The sequence below is a fragment of the Aquarana catesbeiana genome, linkage group LG03 (assembly GCF_042186555.1).
Source record: "Aquarana catesbeiana isolate 2022-GZ linkage group LG03, ASM4218655v1, whole genome shotgun sequence".
In the NCBI taxonomy this organism is placed as follows: domain Eukaryota; kingdom Metazoa; phylum Chordata; class Amphibia; order Anura; family Ranidae; genus Aquarana; species Aquarana catesbeiana.
Window position 1 is genome coordinate 217,691,198 of NC_133326.1, and position 27,887 is coordinate 217,719,084.

Here is a 27,887-nt window from a genome sequence, read left to right on the forward strand (position 1 = left end):
TCCCGATTCAACAAAAAGTTAGACAGATTTGTGGCAAGGACGAGGGATCCTCTTGCGTTGGTGATTCTGTGGCATCGGTTCTCATTGATTTACGCATTCCCACCTATTCTGCTACTGCCACGACTCCTTCGCAGGATCAGGCAGGAAAGGAAGTCAGTACGCTTGGCCCAGAAGGACTTGGTATGCAGAAGTAGTAAGGATGACGGTGGGTTCCCCGTGGACCCTACCGGTACACCCAGACCTGTTATCTCAAGGTCCAGTGTTCCATCCTGGCTTACAAATGCTAAATTTGACGGTTTGGCTATTGAGACCCACGTTCTGAAGAGTCGTGGACTTTCAGGTCCTGACATATCTACCTTGATTAATGCAAGGAAGCCAGCTTCCAGGATGATTTATCATAGAGTCTGGAAAGCTTATGTATCCTGGTGTGAATCCAGAGGTTGGCATCTCAGGAAATATGTCATAGGTAGAATTCTTGATTTTCTACAATTAGGATTAGAGATGAAGCTGGCCTTGAGTACCATCAAGGGCCAGGTTTCGGCTTTATCAGTATTATTTCAACGGCCACTTGCTTCGCATTCTTTGGTCCGAAACTTTATGCAGGGGGTGATGCGTCTTAATCCTCCGGTTAAAGTGCCGCTAAACCCCTGGGACTTGAACTTGGTCCTGGCTGTGTTACAGAAACAGCCTTTTGAACCAATAAGTCAGATTCTTTTGGTCTTGTTGACAAGGAAGTTAATTTTTCTGATGGCCATCTCTTCTGCTAGAAGAGTTTCAGAATTAGCAGCCCTTTTCTGTAAGGAGCCTTATTTGATTATACACAAGGATAGAGTGGTACTGCGCCCTCATCCTAGTTTTTTGCCGAAGGTGGTTTCTGATTTTCATTTAAACCAAGACATTGTTCTGCCTTCCTTTTTTCCAGATCCCTGTTCTCCGGAAGAAAGATCACTACATTCTTTGGATGTAGTAAGAGCAGTCAAGGCCTATCTCGAGGCAACTGCTCAGATTCGCAAAACGGATGTTTTGTTCGTGCTGCCAGAGGGTCCCAGTAGAGGACAGGCAGCGTCAAAAGCTACCATTTCTAAATGGATTAGACAATTGATCATTCAAGCTTATGGTTTGAAACAGAAGATTCCTCCGTTTCAGATCAAGGCACATTCCACAAGGTGCTTCTTGGGCAGAGCATCACCGGGCCTCAATGGCTCAGATCTGCAAGGCCGCAACCTGGTCTTCAGTTCATACATTCACCAGATTCTATCAGGTGGATGTGAGAAGGCATGAGGATATCGCCTTTGGGCGTAGTGTGCTGCAGGCAGCGATACACTGTCCTCGGTCTGATTGCACCCTACTTGGTCGTGGTTCCCCCCCCCCCCCTCAGGTAGCATTGCTCTGGGACATCCCATCAGTAATTACTGAGGCTCTGTGTCCCGTGATGTTCGAGAAAGAAAATAGTATTTTTTTAAAACGGCTTACCTGTAAAATCCTTTTCTTTCGAAGGACATCACGGGACACAGAGGTCCCGCCCCTCTTCTAATTCACTATATTGCTTGGCTACAAAACTGAGGTATCCATGCAAGGGGAGGGATTATATAGGGGGTTGAACTTTCTGATAGGGTGTGCCAGTGTCCAATCACCAGTGATACCCTATATAACCCATCAGTAATTACTGAGGCTCTGTGTCCCGTGATGTCCTTCGAAAGAAAGGATTTTACAGGTAAGCTGTTTTAAAAAATCCTATTTTTTCATGCAGCCTGTGGGCTGAACGAAAAAAAGAGATTGATCGGTGGGTATGCCCACCATTAGAATACCTCCCTTCATCCACCCACTTCTAATGATGGGCATACATGCACTGTATATATATATATGCTGAAGCATGGGGGCATCCTCCCGCAAAAGTTAGGAGCAAATCGCTCCTCCGCCCTCTGCTGCCCCCATGCTTCGGCATATATGCTGACGTATGTAACTGGTGGTGGTGAAATCACCTCCGACAGCGCTGGAGTCACGGCTTTATGTATCGTGGGAGCAAACGCTGTTGCTGTCAAGATAAATAAATCCGCGCTGCAACTGAATGGCGTACATGCTAAGCAAATGATGGTTAACAATAAAACAAAGTAACATTACAGTATAACAGTAAGACTTACCATACCTACAAAGCAAATACAAAAAAAAACATAGTAAAAAATAAAGAAACCTGTGCCTAAAATATATATATATGGCGAAGCATGGGGGCATCCTCCCACAAAAGGCAGGAGCAAATCGCTCCTCCACCAACTGCTGCCCCCACGCTTCGGCATATATGCTGAAGTATGTAACTGTGGTGGTGAAATCACCTCCGACAGCGCTGGAATCACGGCTTTATGTATCGTGAGAGCAAACGCTGTTGCTGTCAAGATAAATAAATCCGCTCTGCAGCTGAATGGCATACCTGAAAACAAAAAAATGGTTACCAACAAAACACAGTAAACAGTAAAGTATAAAAAAATTGCATATCTGAAAAGCAAACATGGTAAAACATAATAACAATAAACCATTGCAGAATAGAATACAGTAAAAAAGAGCAGAACAATAGAGAGAGAATAGAGAGAGAGAGAGAGAACAATAAAACGACAACTATTTTTGTTTTTTTTATTTTATATTTTTTTGTGTTTTTTTTTTTTTTTTTTTTTATTTTTTTTTTATTTTTAATTTTTTTTTTTTTTTTTTTTTACACTTTTTTTTAGTAACTTTAACTTTTGTAACTGGTACCAGGTTTGGGTCTCTCAAAATGCGATGGCATCTTGGGAGACCCTGTGAAAGTGTGTCCTAGTCTGTGCAATGCTGTACCCTACGCTAAAACTCAACTAGTGTATGGTAGCGTTCAAAACATTCACCAATGCATAGACCAGGATTGTCAGGACAGGAGGGACAATAATACCGGGTGTCACGCCTATATCCGCGCTTGCTGCAGACACGACATCTTCTTTGGGGGGTTCGTTGGGTAGGGGTACTCGGGAGGACATAAGGAAAATGCCTCTCATGCAGCCGGCTTACTGCATTTGGTTAGGGAAGGTGAGGTGGAGCACCATCTGGATACAGAAGGGCTCTGACGATCTCTTCCTGGAATTTAAGGAAGGATCCAGTCCGTCCTGAAGCTTGTATAGCACATGAGCGTTCAGCAAAGCCAATTGAAATAAATAAACAGACACTTTTTTGTACCAGCGTCTGGCCTTACGGGCAACTAGGTACGGCGTCAACAACTGGTCGTTGAGGTCCACCCCTCCCATATTTTGGTTATATTCGTGGACACAGAGGGGTTTCTCCACAACACCAGTCGCCGTAGTAATTTGGACCGTCGTGTCTGCATGAAGGGAGGTAAGAACGAAAACATTCTTATTATCTCTCCACTTCATAGCAAGCAAGTTATTACACTGCAAGCAGGCTCTCTCCCCCAGCCTAAGACGGGAATCTACAAGCCGCTGGGGAAAGTCCCGGCGATTAGGTCGCACAGTGCCACATGCTCCAATCTGTTGATCAAAAAAGGTGACTAAAAAGTGGCACGCTCGTGTAAAAATTGTCCACGTACAAGTGGTACCCCTTTCCAAATAAGGGTGACACCAAGTCCCACACAATCTTGCCAGCGCTTCCTATGTGGTCAGGGCAGTTTGTCAGCTCTACGTGACTATCTTTGCCCTCGTAAACCATAAAACTACATGTATAGCCTGTGGCCCTGTCACAGAGCTTATACATCTTGACCCTGTATCTGGCACGCTTGCTGGGAAGGTACTGTTTGAATGACAAGCGGCCAGAAAATTTAATCAGGGACTCAACGCAGACAACTTGATGGGGAGTAAACCAAGTCTGCAAAACGCTGGTTGAAGTGGTTTATGAGGGGGCGAATTTTGTAGAGCCGATCGTATCCATGGTCTCCATGAGGACGACAGAGTTCATTGTTGTTGAAGTGCATGAACCGCAAAATCTTCTCGTATCGTGCCCTGGTCATGGAGGCAGAGAACAAGGGCATATGGTGAATTGGGTCAGTGGACCAATATGACCGCAACTCACTCTTTTTAGTTATGCCCATGTTGAGGGAAAGGCCCAGAAAGATCTTAAATTCGGAGACCGTAATTGGTCTCCAATCTCTGGCAAGGGAGGACTGGGGAATAGTGGCGATGTGTTGACCAGCGTATAAATTGCTTTGGTCCACAATAGATCTATAGAGATCTTCGGTGAAAAACAGCGAATAAAAATCCAGTGGCGTAAAATCAACGGTTTCCACCTGAATTCCAGGTTGGCCAGTGAATGGGGGGAAGTACGGGTGCTGCAGAAGTGGTGGGTTCCCAATTCGGATTGGCAAATGCAGCAGGAAGGGCACTACGGGCATGACGGGCCTGTGTTCGTCTTCTTGGTGGCAGCGGGACACTCCTAGTGCGTGCCACCTCGCCAGCTTGAACTGCACTTATGGGACTCGCCACGTCACCAAGTGTTACTGCAGTGCTGGATGTATGACCAGGGTGTACTAGGCCGCTGGTGCTTGCCAGTTCACCAGAAGGAATAGCGGCGCTAGTACTGCTCTGCTCCATACGAGGGACCTGCGGTTCTTGCACATCAAGGACAGAAGAAGAAGTTTGGGGTCTGGTACGCCTGACCTTGGCAGGGACCACAACTCCGTCGTCAGAGCTATCTGTCATGGAGCCGCTGTCCTCTACAGTTAATGTGTGTGTGTCACCGGCGCAAAACCACTACTTCCTCCAAGACCCTTAAAAAAGTCCCTTAAAAGTGTATGTGTCAAAGTTGCTGCATTCAAAAAAGACCCTTCATTGAGATGGGCTGGAAATGCTGATTAATGTGTGTGAATGCGCTACTCCCATATTACCACCACTTACAATGTTCTTTTTCTGTTTTTCCAAACAATCACTTATAAGTATTATCATGTGCTTTAAGTCAAACCAAAATTAAACATATATTATCCAATACATAAAGGGTCCTTCAAAAGTCCTGCAAAATCCTTTATCAATTGTTGTGACTGATGTGCTCCTATGTTCCTTCAGTAATCATATGTGACTTAGTGAGACACCTCCACCATTCAGATTGGCCACTCACTAGATGCTTATTTAAAGATGCGCCTTTGGTTCATTCAAGGGATAACCACTCCACCTAAGTAACACTCCTCACCGGCTACACTTGGACTCTAGTGCTCCTCATATAAAAGCATAGGGACAAAAAACGATCATAGCGCAATATGTTTAAACTATTTATTTAAAATCCAAAGAAAGAGTATCCACTCACATTTAAAAGTGCCCTCGAGCCGGCACGAAGCTTATCCAGCAGTTATGGACGGGTGTTTGGCTGTTTGCATGGTCCGCCTAGTAGTACTGTGCGGCCTCCACGTTTAGCTTGCGCTTCAAGCCTCGTTCCCGTTCCTGTTCGTGTCCGGTCACGTGATGCAAAAAAATCTCCCAGCGGCCTCTACGCGTTTCGCATCATAGAATGCGTCATCAGGAAGCTCCTGATGACGCATTCTATGATGCGAAACGCGTAGAGGCCGCTGGGAGATTTCAGCTATAAAACGCTGACGGCGAACCTATATACTTACATCCCTAACTAGCGTCACCTGTGTTACTAAAACAGCGATCAGAAAAACGATCGCTTAGTGACACTGGCGACGGGGGTGATCAAGGGGTTAACCTTTATTAGGGTGGGTTAGGGGGGTTCCTCAGACCTAAAAGGGGGTACCCCAGACCTAAAGGGGGCTAACCCTAACTGCCCTAACACTTATAACTGTCACAAACTGACACTAATGCAAAAAAAAAAAAAAACTGCTATTGGTGTCACTGTGACAGGGGGTACAGGGGGGGGGGGTGATCGGGGGGTGACTGGGGGGTGAAAAGTGTGCCTGGCGTGTTCTACTGGAAGTGTAGTGTTTGGTGCACTTACTTGATGTCTTCTCTCCTCGGCGCCGGAATGAAAAAGACCGGCTCGAGAGGAGATGACATCACTTCCTCTGCCTCTGTTTACATTACAGAGGCAGAGGAAGATTCTCATTGGCTGGGAGCGATCGCGAGGGGGGGCCATGAATGGATGGCCTCGCCCTCACGTCTGATCGCCCGCCCGCGGGAGGCAGATCGCGTACAGGTACGTGATTCTGCCTGCCCGTGCCATTCTGCTGACGTATATCGTCGTGAGGCGGTCAAAATGTTTTTTCTTTTCCAGCAAGAACTCGTCTATGTGGTCTTTTATTAAACGCTCCAGTATCTTCGCGACTATAGAAGTTAAACTAACAGGTCTATAGTTACTTGGTAAAGACTTTGATCCCTTTTTAAATATAGGCACCACGTTCGCCCTGCGCTAATCCAGTGGTACTATTCCCGTCATTAATGAGTCCCTAAAAATTAGATACAATGGCTGTGAAATTACAGAGCTCAATTCTTTTAGGATCCGTGGGTGGATGCCATCAGGTCCAGGTGCTTTATCCACCTTTATTCTGTTTAAATATTTCTGGACCATATCACTTTTGAGCCATTGTGGATCATTCAGGGCTGTGTCACTACCACCCCATTATGTACATGAGCTCCCCCATGCTCTTTTGTATACACAGAGCTGAAGAAAGTATTTAATAAATTAGCCTTCTCTTTGTCCCCAGTCACCCACTCTAGATTATTTTGTAAATGGCCTACATGCTCAGACCTGACCTTTTTACTATTAATATATTTGAAGAATTTTGGGGGGTTTGTCCTACTATCTTTTGCAATCTGTCGTTTTGTTTTGAATTTTTGCATCCTTGATTTCCTTTTTACATATTCTGTTAAATTCTTTGTAACATTTAAACAACACTCGTGTTCCTTCATTTTTATATATTTTTTTTAAAGATCTTTTCTTATTATTTATAGCTTTTTTAACTTTGACCGTGAGCCACATAGGTTTTTTTTTTTTTAGCCTTTTAAACTTATTTCCAATGGGATTATACTTTGCAGTGAGGTCCCAAACAGTCTTTTTGAAGAATTCCCATTTCTGTTCTGTGTTTATCGATGCCAATATTCCCTCCCAGTCTAAGTCCTGGAGAGCAGCCCTCATCCTTGGACAATTTTCTCTCTTGAAGTTAAGTGTTTTTATCTTTCCTGTATGTATTTCTTGTTTACAGCTAACATCAAATGAAATCATGTTATGATCACTGCTACTCAGGTATTCCATTATCTGAACATTAGTAATAAGCTCAGCATGGTTTGAGATTACCAGGTCCAACAGAGCTTCATTCCTAGTTGGGGCCTCAATAAACTGGACCATAAAATTGTCCTGTAATAGGTTTATAAATTTTTGCCCTTTAACTGTCCCAGCAGTGCCATTACTCCAGTCAATTTCTAGGTAGTTAAAATCCCCCATTACTATCACTGTCCCAGCCCTTGCAGCCCTTTTCATCTGTGCAAGGAGCTGAATCTCCACCTCCTCGTTAACATTGGGTGGTCTATAACAAACTCCAATGAATAACTTTGAACTATGCACATCTATATGCAGTTCCACTCATAATGCTTCAGACTCATCACACTCTCCATCAACCAGGTCCTCTTTCACACTTGCTTTGAGATCACTTCTCACAAAGAGACAGACCCCGCCCCCTTTCCTTTTTGCCCTCTCCGAAAGAGTGCATAGCCAGGAAAATGAATAGCCCAGTCATCTGAGGATTGAAGCCAAGTTTCAGCAGTACCGATTACATCATAGCTCTCCTCATGCACCAGAGCTTCCAACTCACCTATTTTGCTTGGCAGACTTCCGGCATTGGTGAACAAACACTTTAATGCATTATTACATTTTGCTCTGGTGTTTTTCATATCATTTTTAGTAGTACGAATGGCACTATAGTTTCCAATGGCTGTTTGCAACATGGGAACTTTCTTGTCACCTGCCATAACCCTCCCCCCATCTATCCCCATTCCACCCTCCATTAACGTCTGACCCCTAACTGACCTGTCTGTCCGATGTAATTCTAGTTCACCCTCCCCCCTCAATCCTAGTTTAAATACTCCTCCAGCCTTCCCATAAACCTCTCCCCCAGCAAAGCAGACTCACTTCCATTCAAGTGCAAACCATCTTTAGCATATAGGTTGCACCCCAATGAAAAGTCAGCCCAGTGTTCTAGAAGCCCAAATCCCTCCTCCCTACACCAGGTCTTTAGTCATACATTCAGCTCTCTAATCACCCCCTGCCTTTCCTGTGTTGCGCATGGCACAGGCAATATTTCAGAGAATATCACCTTGGAGGTCCTTCCCTTCAACTTGCAGCCTAGTTCTTTAAATTGATTCTTAAGGAGCCTCCACCTTCCATGTATACTGTCATTGGTTCCAACGTGGACCAAAACAGCTGGGTCATGCCCAGCCCCTCCCCGTAATTTATCCACCCGGTCCACCACATGCCGAGCCCTAGCACCAGGGAGACAGCAAACCATTTGGTTGAGGCGATCCTGGCGACAAATTATTCTATCAGTCCTTCTGATTATAGAATCCCCTATTACCACCAACTGTCTAGGCCTACCTGCACTCCCCTCACCACCTCTACTAGATGGGCTGCTCTCCCGGCTGTTAGGGGTAGCAGTGACATCTAGGGCTGCCACCTCTGTGTTTGCCACCTCTACATCTTCACCCAACTTGGCAAATTTGTTTTGATGCCCAAATACAGGACTGGCATTCCTTTTCTGCGAGCCCCTTCCACTCCCTCTAACTACATTAACCCATCGTTCATCTGATAATCCTATGGATGGGCTCGGGCGTGTTCGCACACTCCACGTGCAGAGCCCGCCAGGAAGATGGCACGGTGCTGCGCTAATCAAAGGCAGTGAGACATTTCCCGATCACTGCAGCCGCACATCGGTAAAATGTCTCACTGCCTGTGATTAGCGCAGCGCCATGCCGACTTCCTGGCGGGCTCTGCACGTGGAGTGTGCGAACACACCGAGCCCATCCTTAATCCTGACTTGCCCCTCCACATCAACCTTACTGACCACCTGCCCAGCGAGCAGAGGAACCCTTTCAAGGTTGTCCTTTCTGCCCAGTGTTGCAACTTGCTCCTCCAGATCTCTAATGCGAGCTTCCAGAAGGGTAACCTGCTCACATCTGTCACAGCGGTATCCATCCTGGAGCTGTTGCACCAATTTTGCATACATGTGGCACACTGTGCACTGAGCAAAACCTTCAACCATGCTAGCACTCATTTCCCAGTTACAATACAATTACTTAAAGGAAGTTTAAGATGTTACTTACAGATTAGAAGACTTCTGTCTTAACTCCTGTTTTCAACTCCTGGTTATTAACTCTCCACTTTAGTTCAAAATTCCACTTATGTTCACAAAATCCACATGCAAGCCACCATCAGCAGGTTTGTTTCTTTTTAATTAGCATCAGGGACAGATGGCATACAACCGTGCAAGGGCTTTGTTTGCCCACATAGGGATTCCCAGGTCAATTTCCATGCAAGCAGTCCCATGCATTTCAATTGGGATACAGCAGCTGCACGGATACAGCCACCCAGGTGCAAGGCCCGAATGCAGACAGTTCTGTGCTTTGTATTAGTTACTTACCATAGGATCCCTTCACAGCGCAGGAGCGCATTTTTAAAAATTTTGGTATCTTTCCCTAAATGACCAAAATAACAGATTCTCTTTAACATCTAAAATGTATCTAATGCTGGGCGCTTAAAAAAAAAAAAAAAATATATATATATATATATATATATATATATATATATATATATATATATATATATATATATATATATATTATAACACAAAACATCGCTAGGTATTTAATTACAATCCTGTGACTTTTAGTTGTCAGCACTGAACACCATTGTCAGGAATTTGTCCACAAAGTCCGTGGATTGATGTTAGAGGCAATTGTGTCCTTTTGATGTCACATCACTTTTCACTTGTATACCAACTGCAGAGGCTATTGAGGCTGTAAGGAAACATCTGAAATAAGATAAGACTCTTAACAGTTGAACAGAACTCTACCCAGACCCAAATATCTTTTTTGCTGGACCTTTGTCTCAACACCACCTATTTCAAGTACAAAAATAACTTCTGCAGACAGATACATGGCAATTATATGGGATCAACAGTGTCTCCAGTTATACTTTACTTGCTGGAGGTGGTGGGTTGGCGTCTCGCTCTCCACCTCGTCCAATCAGAGAACACTTTGCAAAGCATTCTCTGAATGGCTGACCTACTGTGTTCACGATGCAACAAGGCAGCTGCTTGGCAGGAGGCCCAGAAGCAAATGTAGATCACTGGAATAGCCGTGTCTACTTCAGTGATTTCTAACTTCCAGGACAACGTGGCCAGGTATGGTGTATACTTGGTTACATTGGTCCAAGCTGGAGAAATGTAAAATATCCATACCTGGAATTCTTCTTTAAACTCTAGGTTTTGTTTTGTTTGTAATGAAGCCCTATTGCCACTAGAAAATCCTTTGTCCCTTCAGTGGCCTGCAGAAAAAGTCCACTGTGTGTGAAATTAGCGAAATGTTGGCAGCTGTCTAACAAGCCCCATTGTCTTTGTCAGAACTAAAGCAATATTTATTAATTTATATTTTGCAAATATTTTTGTTTTCAGATTATTGTTCTACTGTTACCATCATGGATCAATCCAATGCCAAGCTTACGTGCACATTTTTCAGTGGAAATCAAGACACGCTACCAAAAATTTACTCAATTGGTGATATTGTAAGATTTCACAGAATAAAGGTATGTTTTTGTTTGCCTTTAAATGTATGTTTCACTTTATAGCAGCTTGGATACCCTTTTATAACATTCAAACAGCAACATTGCTTTGTAAGTGGTTTACATGTCTTAAAGCAGAACTTTACCCATAACTCTTTGATAAAAAATAATGTTCTTTAGCAAGGAACATGCATTCCTCATTAATAATTATGCTACCACAATTAGTGTGTGCTGTAAATTGCCTTCATTTTTGTTCCTGTTTCTTCTTGCTGGAGGTCACCATTTTGCTGAAGCACAGAGCCCTTGAACAGCAGAAAGTCTTTAAGCTCTTAGCAGATTAGCCTGTAGTGGCGCTGAGTGTGTTCAGAGCAGGGTGAGACAGTGTATTACTGGATTTTAAACAGTATAGGCGCTTATTTTTTATGTTTTACATAGCTATACCTACAAAAGAGGCCAACCTGAAGTCAACAAGCATACTTAATTCTCTAACTAAAGGTCCACTTTAAGGCTGAGGGAAACTTCATGGAAGTAGGTGTTTCTGTGTTCTCTGGCCTCAATTTATGAGAATTTGCTTCCTAACACGTTATCAGCTGTGACCAATCACAGCTGATCATCGTGAGAACCAGTAAGTGCCGGTAAACAGCATTCTTCGGTTCGCGCTGACAGGGAGAGCCAATCAGCGGCTCTCCCTGTCAGAGGGGGTTCTGTGCTGATAATCAGCACACTGATTATCAGCCCAGCCCCCATCAAATGTACCAATAAGCTGCCAAACAGTGCCCAGTCAGTGCCCCATCATAACCCCCTGCCAGGGCCCAATAAAGTACCAATCAGTGCCCACCATAGTGCCAATCAGTGTCCATCACAGTGCCAATCGGTGCCCAGCATTAAAACCTGTCAGTACCTGCCCAATCAGTGCTGTCCATCAATGCCACCTGTCAGTGCCAATCAGTGCCCATTAATGCCACCTATCAGTGCCGCCTGTCAGTGCCCTTCAATTCTACATATCAGTGCCAACTCATTAGTGCCCCTCAGTGAAGGAGAAAACTAAATTTTATAACAGAAACGAAGAAAAACCTTTTTTTTTTTTTTTTTTTCTCCAAAAATGTCGGTCTTTTTTAGTTCAGCAAAAAATAAAAACTGCAGAGGTGATCAAATACCACCAAAAGAAGCTCTATGTGTGGGTAGAAAATGATAGAAATTTAGTTTGGGTACAGTGTTGTATGATCGCGCAATTGTTAGTCAAAGTGCGACAGCGCTGAAAGCTCAAAATTGTCCTGGGCAGGAAAGGGCGAAAGTGCCTGGTATTAAAGTGGTTAAGCAACACCCTTATATAAATAACTGTCTGCTGGTCACCTGTTTAACCACTTAACAACCGGCTCATAGCCGAATGACGGCTACAGGGCGGTTCGATAACTCTGGGAGGGCGTACTACTGCTACCCTGGGGTGCGCACACGGGAGCATCCATGACCGCCTAGTCCAGGGGACCCAGCGGATCATGGTAAATGGCCGCTGACAGCCGTCAAATGACGGCGCAATCACATGTAAACAAACCGGCATGATATCTGGTTCCTCTCTCCCCTCTCCGTCCAGTGTGAGCGGAGAGGGGAGAGATCGGATGCAGCAGCACTGCAAGCTGGATGTGTAGTGCCCACAGCGCTGCTCAGTGACAAATCCAGCACTCATCCATCCATCCCTCCTGTATAAGCCATCCACACTTAGCCATATCCCGCCATCCACGCTCAGCCATCCGGCCGTCCAAGCTCAGCCATCCCACCATCCACGCTCGGCCATCCACGTTCAGCCATCCCGCCATCCACGCTCAGCCATCCCGCCATCCACGCTCAACCATCCCGCCATCCACGCTCAGCCATCCCGCCATCCACGCTCAGCCATCCCGCCATCCACGCTCAGCCATCCCGCCATCCACGCTCAGCCATCCCGCCATCCATGCTTGCTCATCCACGCCATCCACGCTCAGCCATCCACGCTCATCCATCCCTCCATCCACGCTCATCCATCCCGCCATCCACGCTCATCCATCCCTCCATTCATGCTCATCCATCCATGCTCAGTCATCCCTCTGTCATACTTATCCACCCATCCATGCTCAGCCATCCATACTCAACAATACTCATCCATGCTCAGCCCAGCTGTACCGAGCTGTACCCGGCCATGCTCGGCCATACTCAGCCGTAACCAGCCATACTCAGCCGTACCCAGCCATACTCAGCCGTACCCAGCCATACTCAGCCGTACTCAGCCATACTCAGCCGTACCCAGCCATACTCAGCCGTACCCAGCCATACTCAGCGGTACCCAGCCATACTCAGCGGTACCCAGCCATACTCAGCCGTACCCAGCCGTACCCAGCCATACTCAGCCGTACCCAGCCATACTCAGCCGTACCCAGCCATACTCAGCCGTACCCAGCCATACTCAGCCGTACCCAGCCATACTCAGCCGTACCCAGCCATACTCAGCCGTACCCAGCCATACTCAGCCGTACCCAGCCATACTCAGCCGTACCCAGCCATACTCAGCCGTACCCAGCCATACTCAGCCGTACCCAGCCATACTCAGCCGTACCCAGCCATACTCAGCCGTACCCAGCCATACTCAGCCGTAGCTGTACCCAGCCATACTCAGCTGTACCCAGCCATACTCAGCCATGCTCAGGGATACCCAGCCATGCTCAGCCATACCCAGCCGTACTCGGCCTCTGTATGTGGCCAGGCTGTGGAAGTCTCCCACATGTGGTATTGCCATACTCAGGAGGAGCAGGAGAATCTATTTTGGTGTGTCATTTTTGGTATGAACATGCTATGTGTTAGAAATATTGTATAAATGGGCAACTTTGTGTTAAAAAAATGCGTTTTCATTTTCTTTCCACATTTTCCAAAAATTTGTAGAAAAAAAATGACACGTTCAAAAGACTCATTATGCCTCATAGATTATATGTTGGGGTGTTTACTTTCCAAAATGGGGTAATTTTTGGGGCGTTTCCAGGTTCCAGGCGTTGTCCTGGTTCTCCAGGGCCTTCAAAAGTGTAAGAGGTAGTCAGGAAATTTGATGTGTAATTTATGCTCCAAGAACGCCTTATGGCGCTCCCTGCATGTTGGGCCTCTGTATGTGGCCACGCTGTGTAAAAGTTTCACACATATGGTACTACTTGGGAGGAATAGCAGAATGTGTTTTGGGGTGTAATTTGTGGTATGCATATGCTGTGTGTGAGAAATAACCCGCTATTATGACAGTTTTGTGAAAAAAAAAAAAAAATCTTGATTTTGCAAAGAATTGTGGTAGAAAATGACAACTTCAAAAAACTCACCATGCCCCTTTCTAATTACCTTGGAATGTCTCCTTTCCAAAAAGGGGTCATTTGGGGGGTATTTATACTTTCCTGGCTTGTTAGGGTCTCAAGAAATGAGAGAGGCCGTCAGTACTTCAAGTGTGATACATTTTCAGAGATTGGCACCATAGCTTGTGGACTCTATAACTTTCACAAATAATATACACCAATTTGGGTTATTTTTACCATAGATATGTAGCAGTATAAATTTTGGCCAAAATTTAGGAAGAAAAATTACTAATTCAAAATTCATTCAAAATGTGAGTACACCGAAAGCTGAAAATTGGTCTGGTTAGGAAGGGGGTTTAAGTGCCCAATGGGTACCGTATATACTTGAGTATGAGCCGAGTTTTTCAACACATTTTTTTGTGCTGAACGTGCCCCCCTCGGCTTATACTCGAGTCAAGCCATTTTCTGGTGCAAAGAATGACATTTTCCGAACCAACTTTGGGGCCTCGTATCTCTGGACCACTTGATGCTAGGTGTGCAAACCCAGTGGAACTAGCACTAAAACATATCGCAAGCTGGGGTTCCTAGCACCAAGCGGCCCCAAGATATGGGGCCCCAAATTTGGTTTGGAAAATGTCATTTTCTGCTGCAGAAAAGTGCTTGACATTTTCCGAACCGAATTTGGGGCCCGTATCTCAGGGCCACTTGGTGCTAGGAACCCCAAATTTTGTGTGCAAACCTAGTGGAACTAGCACTACAACATATCCAAATCTGGGGGTCCCAGCACCAAGTGGCCCTGAGATACGGGGCCCAAATTTGGTCCGAAAAATGTCAAGCACTTGAGAATGACATTTTCCGAGCCGACTTTGGGGCCCCAAAGGTTTTCTGACAAATCTGTTGAGGTGTACTTATTTATGCTGAGCACCGTAGATCACCCAGGGGGGAGTGTTTTGTTTTTTTTTCTCAACAAAGTGGAGTTACTCTTTAACTTTTCAGTATCTGCTGACTGTGGTATAAGTAATAGTTTTTTCTTTTCTCCTTTGTATGCTAATTGCTAGTTTTATCTGCCAAATTGATTCTTCTTTTTAGCTTCAGTGATCATTCTGGCAGCGGTCACCAGTGAGGAAGGCTGTTTTCCATATGATCATTGAGGCTATAAAACAATATCACTGTGACAGACTAACTGATAAGCAGTATAAAGTGAAGAAAACAAACTTTTGACAATAATTAACAGATGTGAAAGAGCTAAGTATACAGTATCTAAAGCCAAATGTTTGTTCTTTCAAATTTTGGGTAGAGTAGGAAAAGGTTAGAACCCCTGTCAAGTTATTGCTGTCTGTGTTCCTGAGGTTCACTCTGACAATTTGCTCTGGTGACCATAGTGGACCAGATGGAAATTATAACTTTAGTTGTCACCAGAACATGAATAGGGAAATCTTCCAGTGAGGACATTTGTTCTGGTGACAACTTAGTAAAAGGGATTAACAACTTCAGTACCAGCCTGTAAAGCCCCAGGTTATTTTTCAGTTTTCATTGCCATGATACTTTGACAATTACTCAGTCATGCATCATTGTATTCAAATTAATTTCATATAATTTTTTGAGACAGCGCTCTTTTGATGGTGTATAATAACCACTTTGTTTTTTATTTTTTGCTATAGCAATTTACTATAACAACAATTTTGATAAAAACTGTTCTTTTACTTTGTTAAAAAAAGAATAAACTAGCTAGTGCCATAGATTGAAATTTGGCCAGTTTAACAGAGACCAGCCCAATTTTCAATTCATGTTTTTTTTTTTTTTCATTGTATGGATAGAACAAGAAAGGGTTTTGATTGGTTGGCGCCACCCTCGTGAGGGTGCCGACCAATTAGACTGCTCCTAAATGTACTTCCTGACTGGGTACGTTTTGGAGATTAAGCTGTGGGGATTTCTAAGCCCCGGATCCATAAAGGCGGCTATAGCAGGGCTCAGAACGGGAGATCGCCAAGCTTCAGGTCAGTGGGACTGGGGGGGTGAGGAGGGGATCCTGTGTAAGTTCATCTTACAGATTTTTCTGTAAAGGTGAACTTGCCATTTCAGATTTGTGAGACTGTTATTTTGAATCTTTTTTGACTATTGTTTATTGTACCATATATACATTTGGTATTATATTTGATAAACATGCGCTCTTTGATTTGTCAAGCAGTAGAAGATGTTTCCCTCCTTGTCTTCCTTAGATCACACAATTCAACAGTGAATTTTTAGGCATCAGCAGTAATGGATTTTCAGCTCTAGTTTTTGAAGGCACAGCGGGAGCTCCACCATTGCCAAGAACATCCAGCAAAACTTACAGCTTCACTGAAGAAGACCACAAAATTGTAGAATCTTTACGAATCTGGCAAATGGGGCAACAGACCTTTTCTAACTTAAGACTAAAGCTTTCAGACATAAAGCCTGAACAGTATTTTAATTTAATCTGCCATCTAGTTGGGAAAGCAGCGTTGGATAAAGCATGCTATCTTCTTAAGGTAAAGTGAAGCATGCACTTGTGTTTGCATGTGTTTTTTCCATTATACATGTGTAGAAATGGGGAATCGGTAATTCTATCTGTGTTAGCGTGCCACATCCAATATATAGACAAAAAACTCTATAAAACCCCTAATATGGATTTTTTAGGCACATATATCGTAAAGAAGAGTATTGTAGTAAAAAAAGTCTTATTTATTTAAACACATCATAAAAAAGGTTTTTACATATAGGACATGGAATGTATATATTTGGAATGTTATCACCATACATAACACATGACAAATATAATACTCTTCTACCCAACGCATTTTGGAGTATATAGATCTTCTTCTTCAGGGGTATGTAGAAGAGGAAAAATAGGTCTATAACATGGTAAAAGAAGTAAGTATTACAAATAAATAACATTCAAAGGTACAGTATTCTAGTTATAACCCAATATACAAAAGTTGAACCTATAAGGTACACTTACGTGTGTGTTAGGGTAATATTCCAGATGAACATTCCATCACTTAACAATTAAAAACACAAGAAAGGAACGTGCTCTGTCATTCTCTGCCTCAGTGTCTCAATCACAAGAAGTGGTGTTGGCGCTGCACCATGTAGTTTGTTTGAAAAGATTATTAAACACCCACATATCCCTCCGTGTTCCCCACAAGAACTGTTGAACTAACTTATTGTTGCATATACACTGTTTTTTCAGTGTACTCTCACATCCATGACCTGCTCGGCCGTGGCGTTTGGCTCTTGCTTCAGCTGAAATATTCAGGTACAACAAAACTCTAGGACATATGTATGAATATACATTCGTACTGATACGTAGCTCTATTACTATGATATTCTAGCAACATGATACAGTTCATATTATACTCTAGTATTACTTTACTTTGTCCTTACTTCCAGGACACGTCCACTTTTGACTTCAGTGAGTTCCTCTGGCCAATCTCTGTGGGGAACACGGAGGGATATGTGGGTGTTAATCTTTTCAAACAAACTACATGGTGCAGCGCCAACACAATTTCTTGTGATTGAGACACTGAGGAAGAGAATGACAGAGCACGTTCCTTTCTTGTGGTTTTAATAAGTGATGGAATGTTCATCTGGTATATCGCCCTAACACATGTAAGTGTACCTTTTTATAGGTTCAACTTTTGTATATTATTGAGTTATAACTAGAATACTGTACCTTTTTGAATGTTTTTTCTTTGTTATACTTCTTTTACCATTATTTTATAGACCTTTTTTTTCCTCTTCTACATAATCCTGAAGAAGGAGATCTATATACTCCAAAACGCGTTGGGTACAAGAAGATCATATTTGTCACGTGTTATGTATGGTGATAACATTCCAAATTTATACATTCCATGTTCTGTATGTAAAAACCTCTTTTATGATGTGTTTAAATAAGTAAGACTTTTTTACTATACTCTCCTTTTTACGATATATGTACCTAAAAAGTCCACATTAGGGGTTTTTAGAGTTTTTTGATTATGCATGTGTACAACACATTGGTGTTGATTTACTAAAACTGGAACACTCAGAATCTGGTGCAGGTGTACATGGAAGCCAACCGGCTTCAGTTTGTTCAATTAAGCTTTGGCAATAAAATCTGAAAGCTGATTGGTTTCTATGCAGAGCTGCACCAACTTTTGCATTAAGTAAATAACTCACATTGTCTTTTAGAGCAAAATTTCCCCAAAGACAGTATGAAGCAAAAGTAGTAGCTGGCAACTCCAACGTCCATGTGGATATCTTTATTTCTTGCACAGGAGCAGATAAAATAAATGGTTACATGTTTTGATGAGTAGAAGAGTAGGTGTGTGTCATTAGAAAAAGTGTAGGCATGGACCATAATTTGTGAAGATCTCAACACACTTCCTTTCAAAATGATTTGGAGTGATGAATGACTCCCCCGGGGAGTTCTCTACATTGGATACATTTTTGTCATTGTCCGCAGCACCACTATAGTGTTCAGCCCAAAGACAGTGGTTGTCTATTATGAAATTATTTTCTTTTCTTAATATTGCTTGTGACAAAAGCTTGTGATATAAGGGTAGACAGATGCATTTTATATAGCAGAACCTGGTATATTGGTGATCCTATACATGTGTTTTTTTTAGTAAAGAGAAAAAAAAGTCTATTAAAAAGCCGGCACCACTATTTAATACTTGGATTATATATGTTTAACAAACACAATGGATGTATCTAACCGTTTTTGTTTTCCCTTGGTCTGAAACGCTTTATCTAGTTGCTTTTCTGTTACTTGGAGAACTTTTTACACACGATCCAATTGTTGGCCAACCAAGCGTCTGATTTTTGTCCAAAGGGAGTGTGCCAGGAACTTGTCTTGCATACTAACATCACACAATTGTCGGCCAACAAACATAAATGTAGTGACGTACTGGACGTACTACGAGACTACAAAGAGGAAGTTAATTTCTCAACGCCACCCTTTGGTTTCCTTCTGCTAATTTCATGTTAGTAGAAGTTTGGTGAGTGTTAATTCGCGCTTTTTAGTTCGTGCTTTTCAGTTTGTTTCTGAACGGCCATTTGTCAACCAGCCATATTGCGGAATCAGAGGAGAAAACGTATTGTTATTGGGCTTGGAGTTATTGCTTTGACCCAAGTCCAGTCCAGGAACAGGAGGAGGAGGAGTTCTTGGACCAAAAATTGGTTGCTTAATCGTGACAAATTATGTCATATGCCATTGCTGCGGAGCTCCAGGAGAATAATCCGGATGCTTTCCGGAATTCTCTCCAGATGATGGGCCCCTGCTTTCACCAACTCTTGTCATTGGTGACCCCCTATATTAAGAAGCAGGACACATGCATGAGGCTTGCCATCACTCCAGATCAAAGGCTCATAGCCACCTTGCGGTACTTGGCGACGGGGAGAGGTCTCCAGGACCTCAAGTTTACCACTTGGATCTCCCCCCCAGGCTCTGGGACTCATTATTCCAGAGACCTGCTCAGCCATTATTCAAGTACTGCAAAATGACTATATAAGGGTAAGTTTTTACCTTTTAAGATCACATTCTATGTATTAATGTTTGCTAATGTATTGTATTAATTTGTTGATTACATAATTATTAATATTGTAATATGCTGTGAATGTCCTCGTGCATGCTGTAAGCTTTTCCTGCTCCTTTTTTGGCCTACATGCATATTTTCCATAATTAACCTTCCCAGCATGCTATCCTGGGCCCATAGACACCTAGCCTAGTAACTTAACAATGTTTTTTGTCAGCTACATTTTGGGGCTTACCCTAAACAACTCCTAAAATGTGTACAAATGTTATTGTACACAAGTGCAAGAGACCATTTTTTGGGGTCCAGACTCATTTGGAACCCCCCCCCCCCCAATTATTTATGCAAGCAGCTCTTATGGAAGTGGAGAGAGTTACCTGTCCAAAACATCTACCCATTACCTCCCCCCGCCCTAAATTTTGCTAATGGGCCACCAGAGGGAGAGATGAATCAGATAAGTTGACCTTACACTTTTGTCTTTAAATATTAATTTAAGTTTTATCCTTATGTTGGCTAAGCATGTTTGTGTCAAATCTGCTTGCAATGTTATTTGCAGAAAAATAATTTCTTTTTTTAATCCACAGTTTCCTTCCAACCCACACCAAAAAGCAGGATGTTGCAGCCCAGTTCCACCATCAATGGGATTTTCCCAACTGTGGTGGTGCTATTGATGGCAAGCATGTCCGGATTGTCCCACCACCCAACTCTGGCTCATATTATTTTAATTATAAGGGCTTTTGCAGCATAGTCATGCTAGCTGTAGTGTCTGCGAACTATGAGTTTTTGTATCTGGATGTTGGGAAGAACGGCCGCAACTCTGATGGAGGAGTGATTATGCAGACAGAGTTCTACAAGCGGCTCCAGAATGGCACCTTAAACTTGCCACCTGCTGAGGAGAATGTTAAGGGCCTCAATTTTGTTTTTGTTGCAGATGAGGCCTTTGCTCTGGGGGAACATCTAATGAAGCTGTTTCCTATGAGGAACCACACCCCAGAGCAGAGAATATTCAATTACAGACTCTCTTGTGCTAGAAGGGTGGTCGAGAGTGCCTTTGGTCTCCTATCAAGTCTTTCAGGCTGTTTTTGACTCTCATAAACCTGGTACTCTACAAGATCAACCATGTGGTCCTGTGCTGTTGTATTTTAGATATTTTTTTTTAGGAGGAATGCTACCAGCTACCTTGCCTCACTGCCAAGTGACTTGGACCCTGCAGTGGCAGGCCCAGCTGAAGAGGCTGCAGCTCGGCCGTCTGTGTGCATGCTGACGCCTATTGAAAATGCCCGCGCTGTATTGCCCTCACAAATTGTCAGAGATTTACGGCAGAAATACCTTGATTATTTTGTGGGTAGAGGGGCAGTGGCTTGGCAGCAAATTGTAGCTGATTATGCCTAATATAATTTTGAGATCATAAACTCATATTTCATTTGAACTACTGTTGTCTGTGTTTCTTATATGTCTAATATGTTCACAAATGGGCTTTATTTTGGCCACTTGCTCCAATAGTGCAAATGTACCTTATTTGCTACATGAGGTGACAATACCCTTTTCAGCTAACTATTATGCTTTGCTGTGGGCCTGCTACACACACACACACACACACACACACACACACACACACACACACACACACACACACACAATATGTTTGTTCTTAATGGATCTAATGCATGAAGTTCAAAAACATTATGCCTTTTCAACTCTTATAATTTTTTTGAGGACTAAAAATTGCAGGAGTTGGCCACATTTAAGAGCACATTGTTACTGTAACTAAAACAACTTAACAAATACACTGGTATTGAGCAATGAAATAATAATCCACACATTGTTTAGTAAAAAACATTTCACTGAAAGTACATTCACATGTGTGTTTTAAGGTTTTAAAACAAACCAACATCTTGGTGTATAACATATGTTTTGCATTATTTCTCCATTTTTGGGGCTAAACAGGCATGTTCTAAAACATTAGATACACATCAAAAACTCAGGAACTTACAAATTTCAATTTTGGTAAAGTGAAGGCCAAATGAGACATTAGTATCCCAAGACTGTGTGGATGTTGCCTTCCTCATATGGGGTGATCTCACCCCTCTAAAAGCCAAAATTTGAAGCAATGTACACATAGAGGCATAACAATAAAATTTCCCTTATGATCCCAATGCCGCAAATGTGTGTAGTTACAAGCATCTTTTTTTTCTAAACCCACAAAACACACAGTGTGTCAACATGTGCTATCTCCCATCACGGGGTATCAATAGACGTGTTTCGGGGGTGCAACCCCTTCCTCTGAGCTTCTTTAGTTATGAGGAAGGGGTTGCACCCCCAAAACGCGTCCATTGATACCCAGTGATGGTAGATAGCACATGTTGACACACTGTGTGTTTTGAGGCTTTTTGCAAACTAAATGTATGGAAATACACACATTTTAGGCATGGAATCATGAGGGAAATAAGAATGTTAAGGCACAATTTGAGGGCACCTTCAAATTTTGGGTTTTATATTCTTAAAAACACAGAAACATTACAATTAACATTAGTTAGGGCAGTGTTTCCCAACTCTCCTCCTCAAGATGCTCACCCAGATCATGTTTTCTATACTTGTACAATTTGGCACAGGTGATGTTGCCATGTTCACTGTTAGTAATTCGCACAGTCCTTTTTAGACTGAGGAAAATACAAAAAACATGACCTGGTGGTGCACCTAGAAGAGTTCTGTCCCTAAACATTCACATTTCAAAGTCCGAAAAACATGGTAAATATTAAAAGGGCAAACAGGAGACAAGCATGTCCACAAAATCTCTGATTCTTCGTTGTAAAGCAGTGGCAGCCTCCTTGATTTGCTCCAGATCCTTCAAACAATGCAACATACCTGCACTCATTCTGCCAATAGTGCATCATGGAAGATCATGACCTAGTAAGAAGAGTAAAAAGTATTAAGGGAAAGATGGTCAAGTGGCTGAGGCCCTACATAGTGCTTTATGGTCAAATTCGGTAAATACTTACCTACCCAGTCTATTGTTGAGTGCAACCTGCTTGCCCGTCAGACACCTACTCTACTAGGAATGTACATACTGCAACTACTCCTGTAATCTTGGCCCTGGTGCCTGGGTTTCCAAAACTTGGGTACCTAGCAAGACTGCCAGCTCCTTCCACCTCTTCCTTCTCCATGATAATGTTAATGCACTACATACTTTGCTAATGTATGGAGTGGGTGTTTTGTTTGGACATCTAAACACTCGACACGTATACACATTTGAAGCCATGTTCCAACAATACTTGCACAAACAAGAGGCTCCCGAATACTTTCTTCCTCTTCTGGGTCGCTTTGGCCCTCAGTGTGACTTGCGTCAGGGGATTTGATGTCCACAATGGCAAGGTCTGTGCTGGGTCCAGGAGTCAGATCCCATGCCTCCAAACAAACATCCTGGGTGAGCTCACTACACTCTCTTTCCTCTAAAAAGAAACAATACACACATTCATTAAGCCACCCCAAGTCCCATCTGTTTCTAGCATCCATTTTGCTACATTAGTTGACCAACCTTGCACTAGGTCTGATGTCAATGTTTGCTCCTGACTTGTGGACTCCACCATGCTGCACTCTGGTTGTTTTTCTGTGTAAAATGCATAGAAAAGGGATGGTGATGTCATTTTACAGAGGACAGAATACCAAGTCATACAAAGATTTTAGAAAACCTTATATATATAATTGGAGAAAGAACATACACAGACAGCTAATTTACACATATACATATTGGTTAGATCCAAATATTGCTTACTTTTTTTTATGATCTGATGTATGTACTCCATCTGGTCTTGTTCACGGTGTTTGAGATCAGATTTAGTCCTTTGATCATTCCACATCATTCCAAAAATCACTCTGCAAAATGGCGATGACCTTCTCCAAAATGATGTCCTTTTGGCTGTTGGCATTTCGTAATTGCGCAGCTTGCAGTCGTAATCGTGCTTCTCTAGGATGCACACCATCTCACCCTTGCTCATGGGGGTTGCTTTGTGCCTCTTATGAGCTCCACCAGTGCGGAGCTGCCTGTAATCCGCCAAATACACCATGTTGTCCCTCCCGAATGTATCACCGCATGCGTCGCATGCAGAAGAAAGTTGGTCACGCCCCAGTGTCATGGCGCACTGAGAGCGGAGTTTCACGCATGCGCAGTGTATAGAAATCCAGAGCACGCGGTCAATGGAACGGCCATAGGAACGATCTTGGAATGGAGGACAAACGAACACGAACGCAGAAAGGAGCCATAAAACGAAGGTACAATTGGAAATTGGGGCATAGGTGGTTAGTGGCCTATACTACTTAGATTGAGGCCTGTATTGGAACCAGCTTATGAGTTAAGCCAGACATTATGGTTTATCTTGTGTTCTGTCTTGCAGGCATCATATCATTTATCATGATGGATAAATTTACTGCGCCTGATTTTTTACCTCAATTTATTGATCTGTACCGGGAGCCGCCCTGTCTCTGGAAGGTCAAGAGTATAGACTACTCCAATAAAATATTGAGGGAAGGCAGCTTTGGAGAAACTGCTCAAATTGGTAAAACCAGTGTATCCCAGGGCAGACATCAGCTATGTCAAGACAAAAATATCAAACCTGAGGAGTACTTTAAAAGGGAGCTCAACAAGGTCATGGACTCGCAGAGATCTGGAGCAGCAGCAGATGACATGTCCCCAGGTTGTGGTATTACAACAGCCTGCGGTTTTTGACTGACCAGACAGAACCCAGGCCATCGCTGTCTACACTCGCTTCGCCATCTGCTGAGGCCACAGCTCCTGAGGTCCACCCAGATCCTGCTGCACAGGAACATGTGGAGGAGCCCAGATTGACCCAGGTTTAGCATTGTTGAACATATTTGTATCCAAAAATACAATGATGTTAACTAGATGTTATTATTAAAATATTTCTGCCTTAACAAAGTGGTTTCCATATCAATAGACAGTAGTGACCAAAAATTATTTGTACAAGAATTAAAAATGCTGGGGTCAGAATGGTGGTCTTTTCTATTTGTCCACATTCAATTTGCAACAGTGAGTAGATCAAAATTGTGTGTGATTGATGACCAAACCCTAAAAAAGATTTGAATTATGTCCCATTTTCATACACAGGAAAGTGTCAGGCTGGAGGAGCCAGCGGTCAGCAGCCAGACCAGAGTCCCAGATCCCTCCCCTATGCCCTCCTGCTATAAGGGCCAGGAAGAGCAGGAATCTGGAGGAGGCCACAGCTGCCTTCCTCAGCTATGCCACTACTGCCATCCAGACAGACCCAGATGAGGCTAAGGGATTTGCCATGGTGACGGCCAAGAAATTAAGGGAGATGGACGGTGAGCAAAGGAGCAGGTATGAGGAATTCATCCTGCAGCTCCTCAACAAGGGGGTGAGGGGCCAAATTTCAGAGAACACACGCCTGTGTGGTTTTGTTGCTCCAGATCCCCCACAGCCATCCCACCCACCACAGCAGCATGGCGATCAGTGGCAATACCAGCCACAAGACCCCCAACAAGGCTGCTGGACTGGGGATTTTCACCCCTTCACCAATTACTAATTTCCTTTTTTTTTGTTTGGTTTGGAATAATGATTTTTTTTTTTATATATATTTTCTGTATTTTTGTATGCATAGAATGCACTTTTTCAGTATCACCAGCAAAGCAGCTTCATTATTATCCCATTAAAGAAGAAGAGAATGTGCACTGCATTTCGACATTTCATAATTTGCCGTGTCATGAATGTTCATTCTCCTTTACGTATGCTAGTTTACAAGACCGACCGTTTGCGGCTCGTTCCTTGCTTCCGATCATGCGTGTTTGTACTTTCGACTTTTGTATGACGGACCTGTGTACAGACGATACGAAAATCAGACAACAGACCGCTGTCTGCCGAAAATTTACTTGCCTGCCATCCAACATTTGTTGGCCGAAAGTTGGACAATTGTCTGAAGGAGCGTACTAATTTTGGCCTGATTTTAGGCCAATAGTCTGTCATCAGACAATCCCCTGCCAACAATCGGATCGTGTGTATGAGGCTTTTTCTTTTCAAAGAATTTTTGTTCGAATTTTGCACCATTAGTGGGACACAGCAACGACTGATTTTCGTACAGCTATCAAATTTGAGTGATCTGACATGTTGGAAATTTTTAGAAAAACAAAAGAATTTCTAATCAATGATGGGAGAATTGTGTGAGAAATATAATTGAAAAAGGAATACACATTAGTGCAAGAAAAGAAAATTCCCGGAAAGAAAAGAAGATTCTCAGACATGAAAATTCTTTTCTGTAGCAACATGAGGTGAAATTGAAGGGTTGGTCGAATTTTGAAAATCAATGGTGGCACCATTAGATCACAAAATGCACAAAATTTCTGGTTTTGAAAAGAAAATTTGTTCGGAATTCGACCATGTATGGCCTGCCTAAGTCATTTTGAAGGTCCAATTGTTTTGTATTGTTGTAATCTTTTTTGTTCTTTAGAATGACGTCACTGAGCATGCCCATGTTTCCCCTGATTTACGGTACACTCTGTGTGCTCGTCTGTCTATTATCAGGTCTTCCTACGGCATAACACTGAAATCCCACGAGACTGCATAATCACTGTTAAATAATCACTATCATAATCACTATCAGCTAAAGCTGATAAGACTGACATAGGCAAACACTAGACAATCGGCACAAGTAAATACTATGAAATAAAACAAGTCAGCTATGAGCAGAGAAGCTATAGAAACGTTGGATTGAGAAGGAGGCTTGGTTAACAGTACAGGAAGTGCTCAATGTAAGGGCGGAAATGCACTCTACTGTGGACTCAGAAAACAATACTTAAGATGGCGCTGCCTTACCCCTGGAAACACGTTTTTTAAAGTTTCTTTAAACAGTAAGTAATATGCGATTTGGACTGGATTACAGTGGCTATAGTTTGATAATTACTTTTTATAATGGACTAAATGAAAAGAAGCATCAGAGTGGGAGAGTTTACTTCCGCTTTAAGACTCGGTAGGACCACTGGTAAAAGCCATATTAACCACTTGCCGCCCGCCATATAGCAAAATGATGACGGCAAAGTGCTTTCAATATCCTGACCGGACGTCATATGATGTGATCAGGATATTAAGCCGCTGCGCGCCCCCAGGGGCACGCATCACGGCGATCGTTGTTGCGGTGTGTCAGTCTGACACACCCCAACTCCGATCTAGGTAAAGAGTCTCTGACGGAGACTCTTTACCACGTGATCAGCCGTGTCCAATCAGGGCTGATCACGATGTAAATAGGAAGAGCCAGTGATCGGCTTTTCCTCACTCGCGTCTAACAGACGCGAGTAGAGGAGAGCCGATCGGCTGCTTTCCTGACAGGGGGGGTCTGTTCTGATTGTTTATCAGCACAGCCCCCCCTCGGATCCCGCCCAGAACCACCAAGGAAGCCCCCCAGGACCACCAGGATGGCCACCACGCTGGACCACCAGGTATGCCCCCTAGACCCCCAGGGAAATACCAATATGTGCCCAGGCAGCTGCCAATCAGTGCCCACTCCCATGCCTACCACTGCCAGTGCCACCAGGGATGCCTATCAGTGCCTCATATCAGTGCTGCGTTTTAGTGCCGCCCATCAGTGCCACCCATGAGTGCCCATCAGTGATGCCCATCAATGCCCGTCAGTGCTGCATATCAGTGCCACCCATCGGTGCCGCCTACCAGTGCCCATTATCAGTGACCGCTCATTGGTGCCACCGTATCAGTGCCTCTCAGCGCTGCCTTATCAGTACCCATCAGTGAAAGAGAAAACATACTTATTTACAATTTTTTTTTAACAGAAACAAAAGCAAAACTTTTATTTTTTTCAAAATTTTCGGTCTTTTTTTATTTGTTTAGCAAAAAATAAAAACTGCAGAGGTGATCAAATACCACCAAAAGAAAGCTCTATTTGTGGGAACAAAATGATAAAAATTTAGTTTGGGTACAGTGTTGTATGACCGCGCAATTGTCATTTAAACTGCGACAGCGCTGAAAGCTGAAAATTGGTCTGGGCAGGAAGGTGTGTAAGTGCCCTGTATTGAAGTGGTTAAAAATGGTTTCTAAAAGCTGCCTAACATCATCATCTTGGTTATTTAAGAAAAAAGTTTTCTTGCCATGCCACTAGAGCTGCACGATTCTGGCTAAAATGAGAATCACGATTTTTTTTGCTTAGAAGATAGATCACTATTCTCTCACGGTTCTGGCAGCATTTTCATTTTATTCTTTGAAGTGTGTTTTTTCCAAAAAAATTGCGTTTGGAAGACTGCTGGGCAAATACAGTGTGGCATAAAATATTGCAGCAATTGCCATTTTATTCCCTAGGGTCTCTGCTAAAATATATATAATGTTTGGGGGATACAA

The 27,887-nt window shown here is 43.2% G+C and overlaps 1 protein-coding gene across 1 annotated transcript in view; it reads left to right on the forward strand.

The window, feature by feature from the left end:
* POT1 (protection of telomeres 1) overlaps window positions 1-27,887 on the forward strand; it is a 144,148-nt gene that overhangs the window by 17,091 nt on the left and 99,170 nt on the right. Inside the window, exons 3-4 of the mRNA XM_073619764.1 lie at window positions 10,577-10,707; window positions 16,202-16,492. Of these exons, the coding sequence (XP_073475865.1) occupies window positions 10,577-10,707; window positions 16,202-16,492 (422 nt within the window). The remainder of the gene's footprint in view (window positions 1-10,576; window positions 10,708-16,201; window positions 16,493-27,887) is intronic.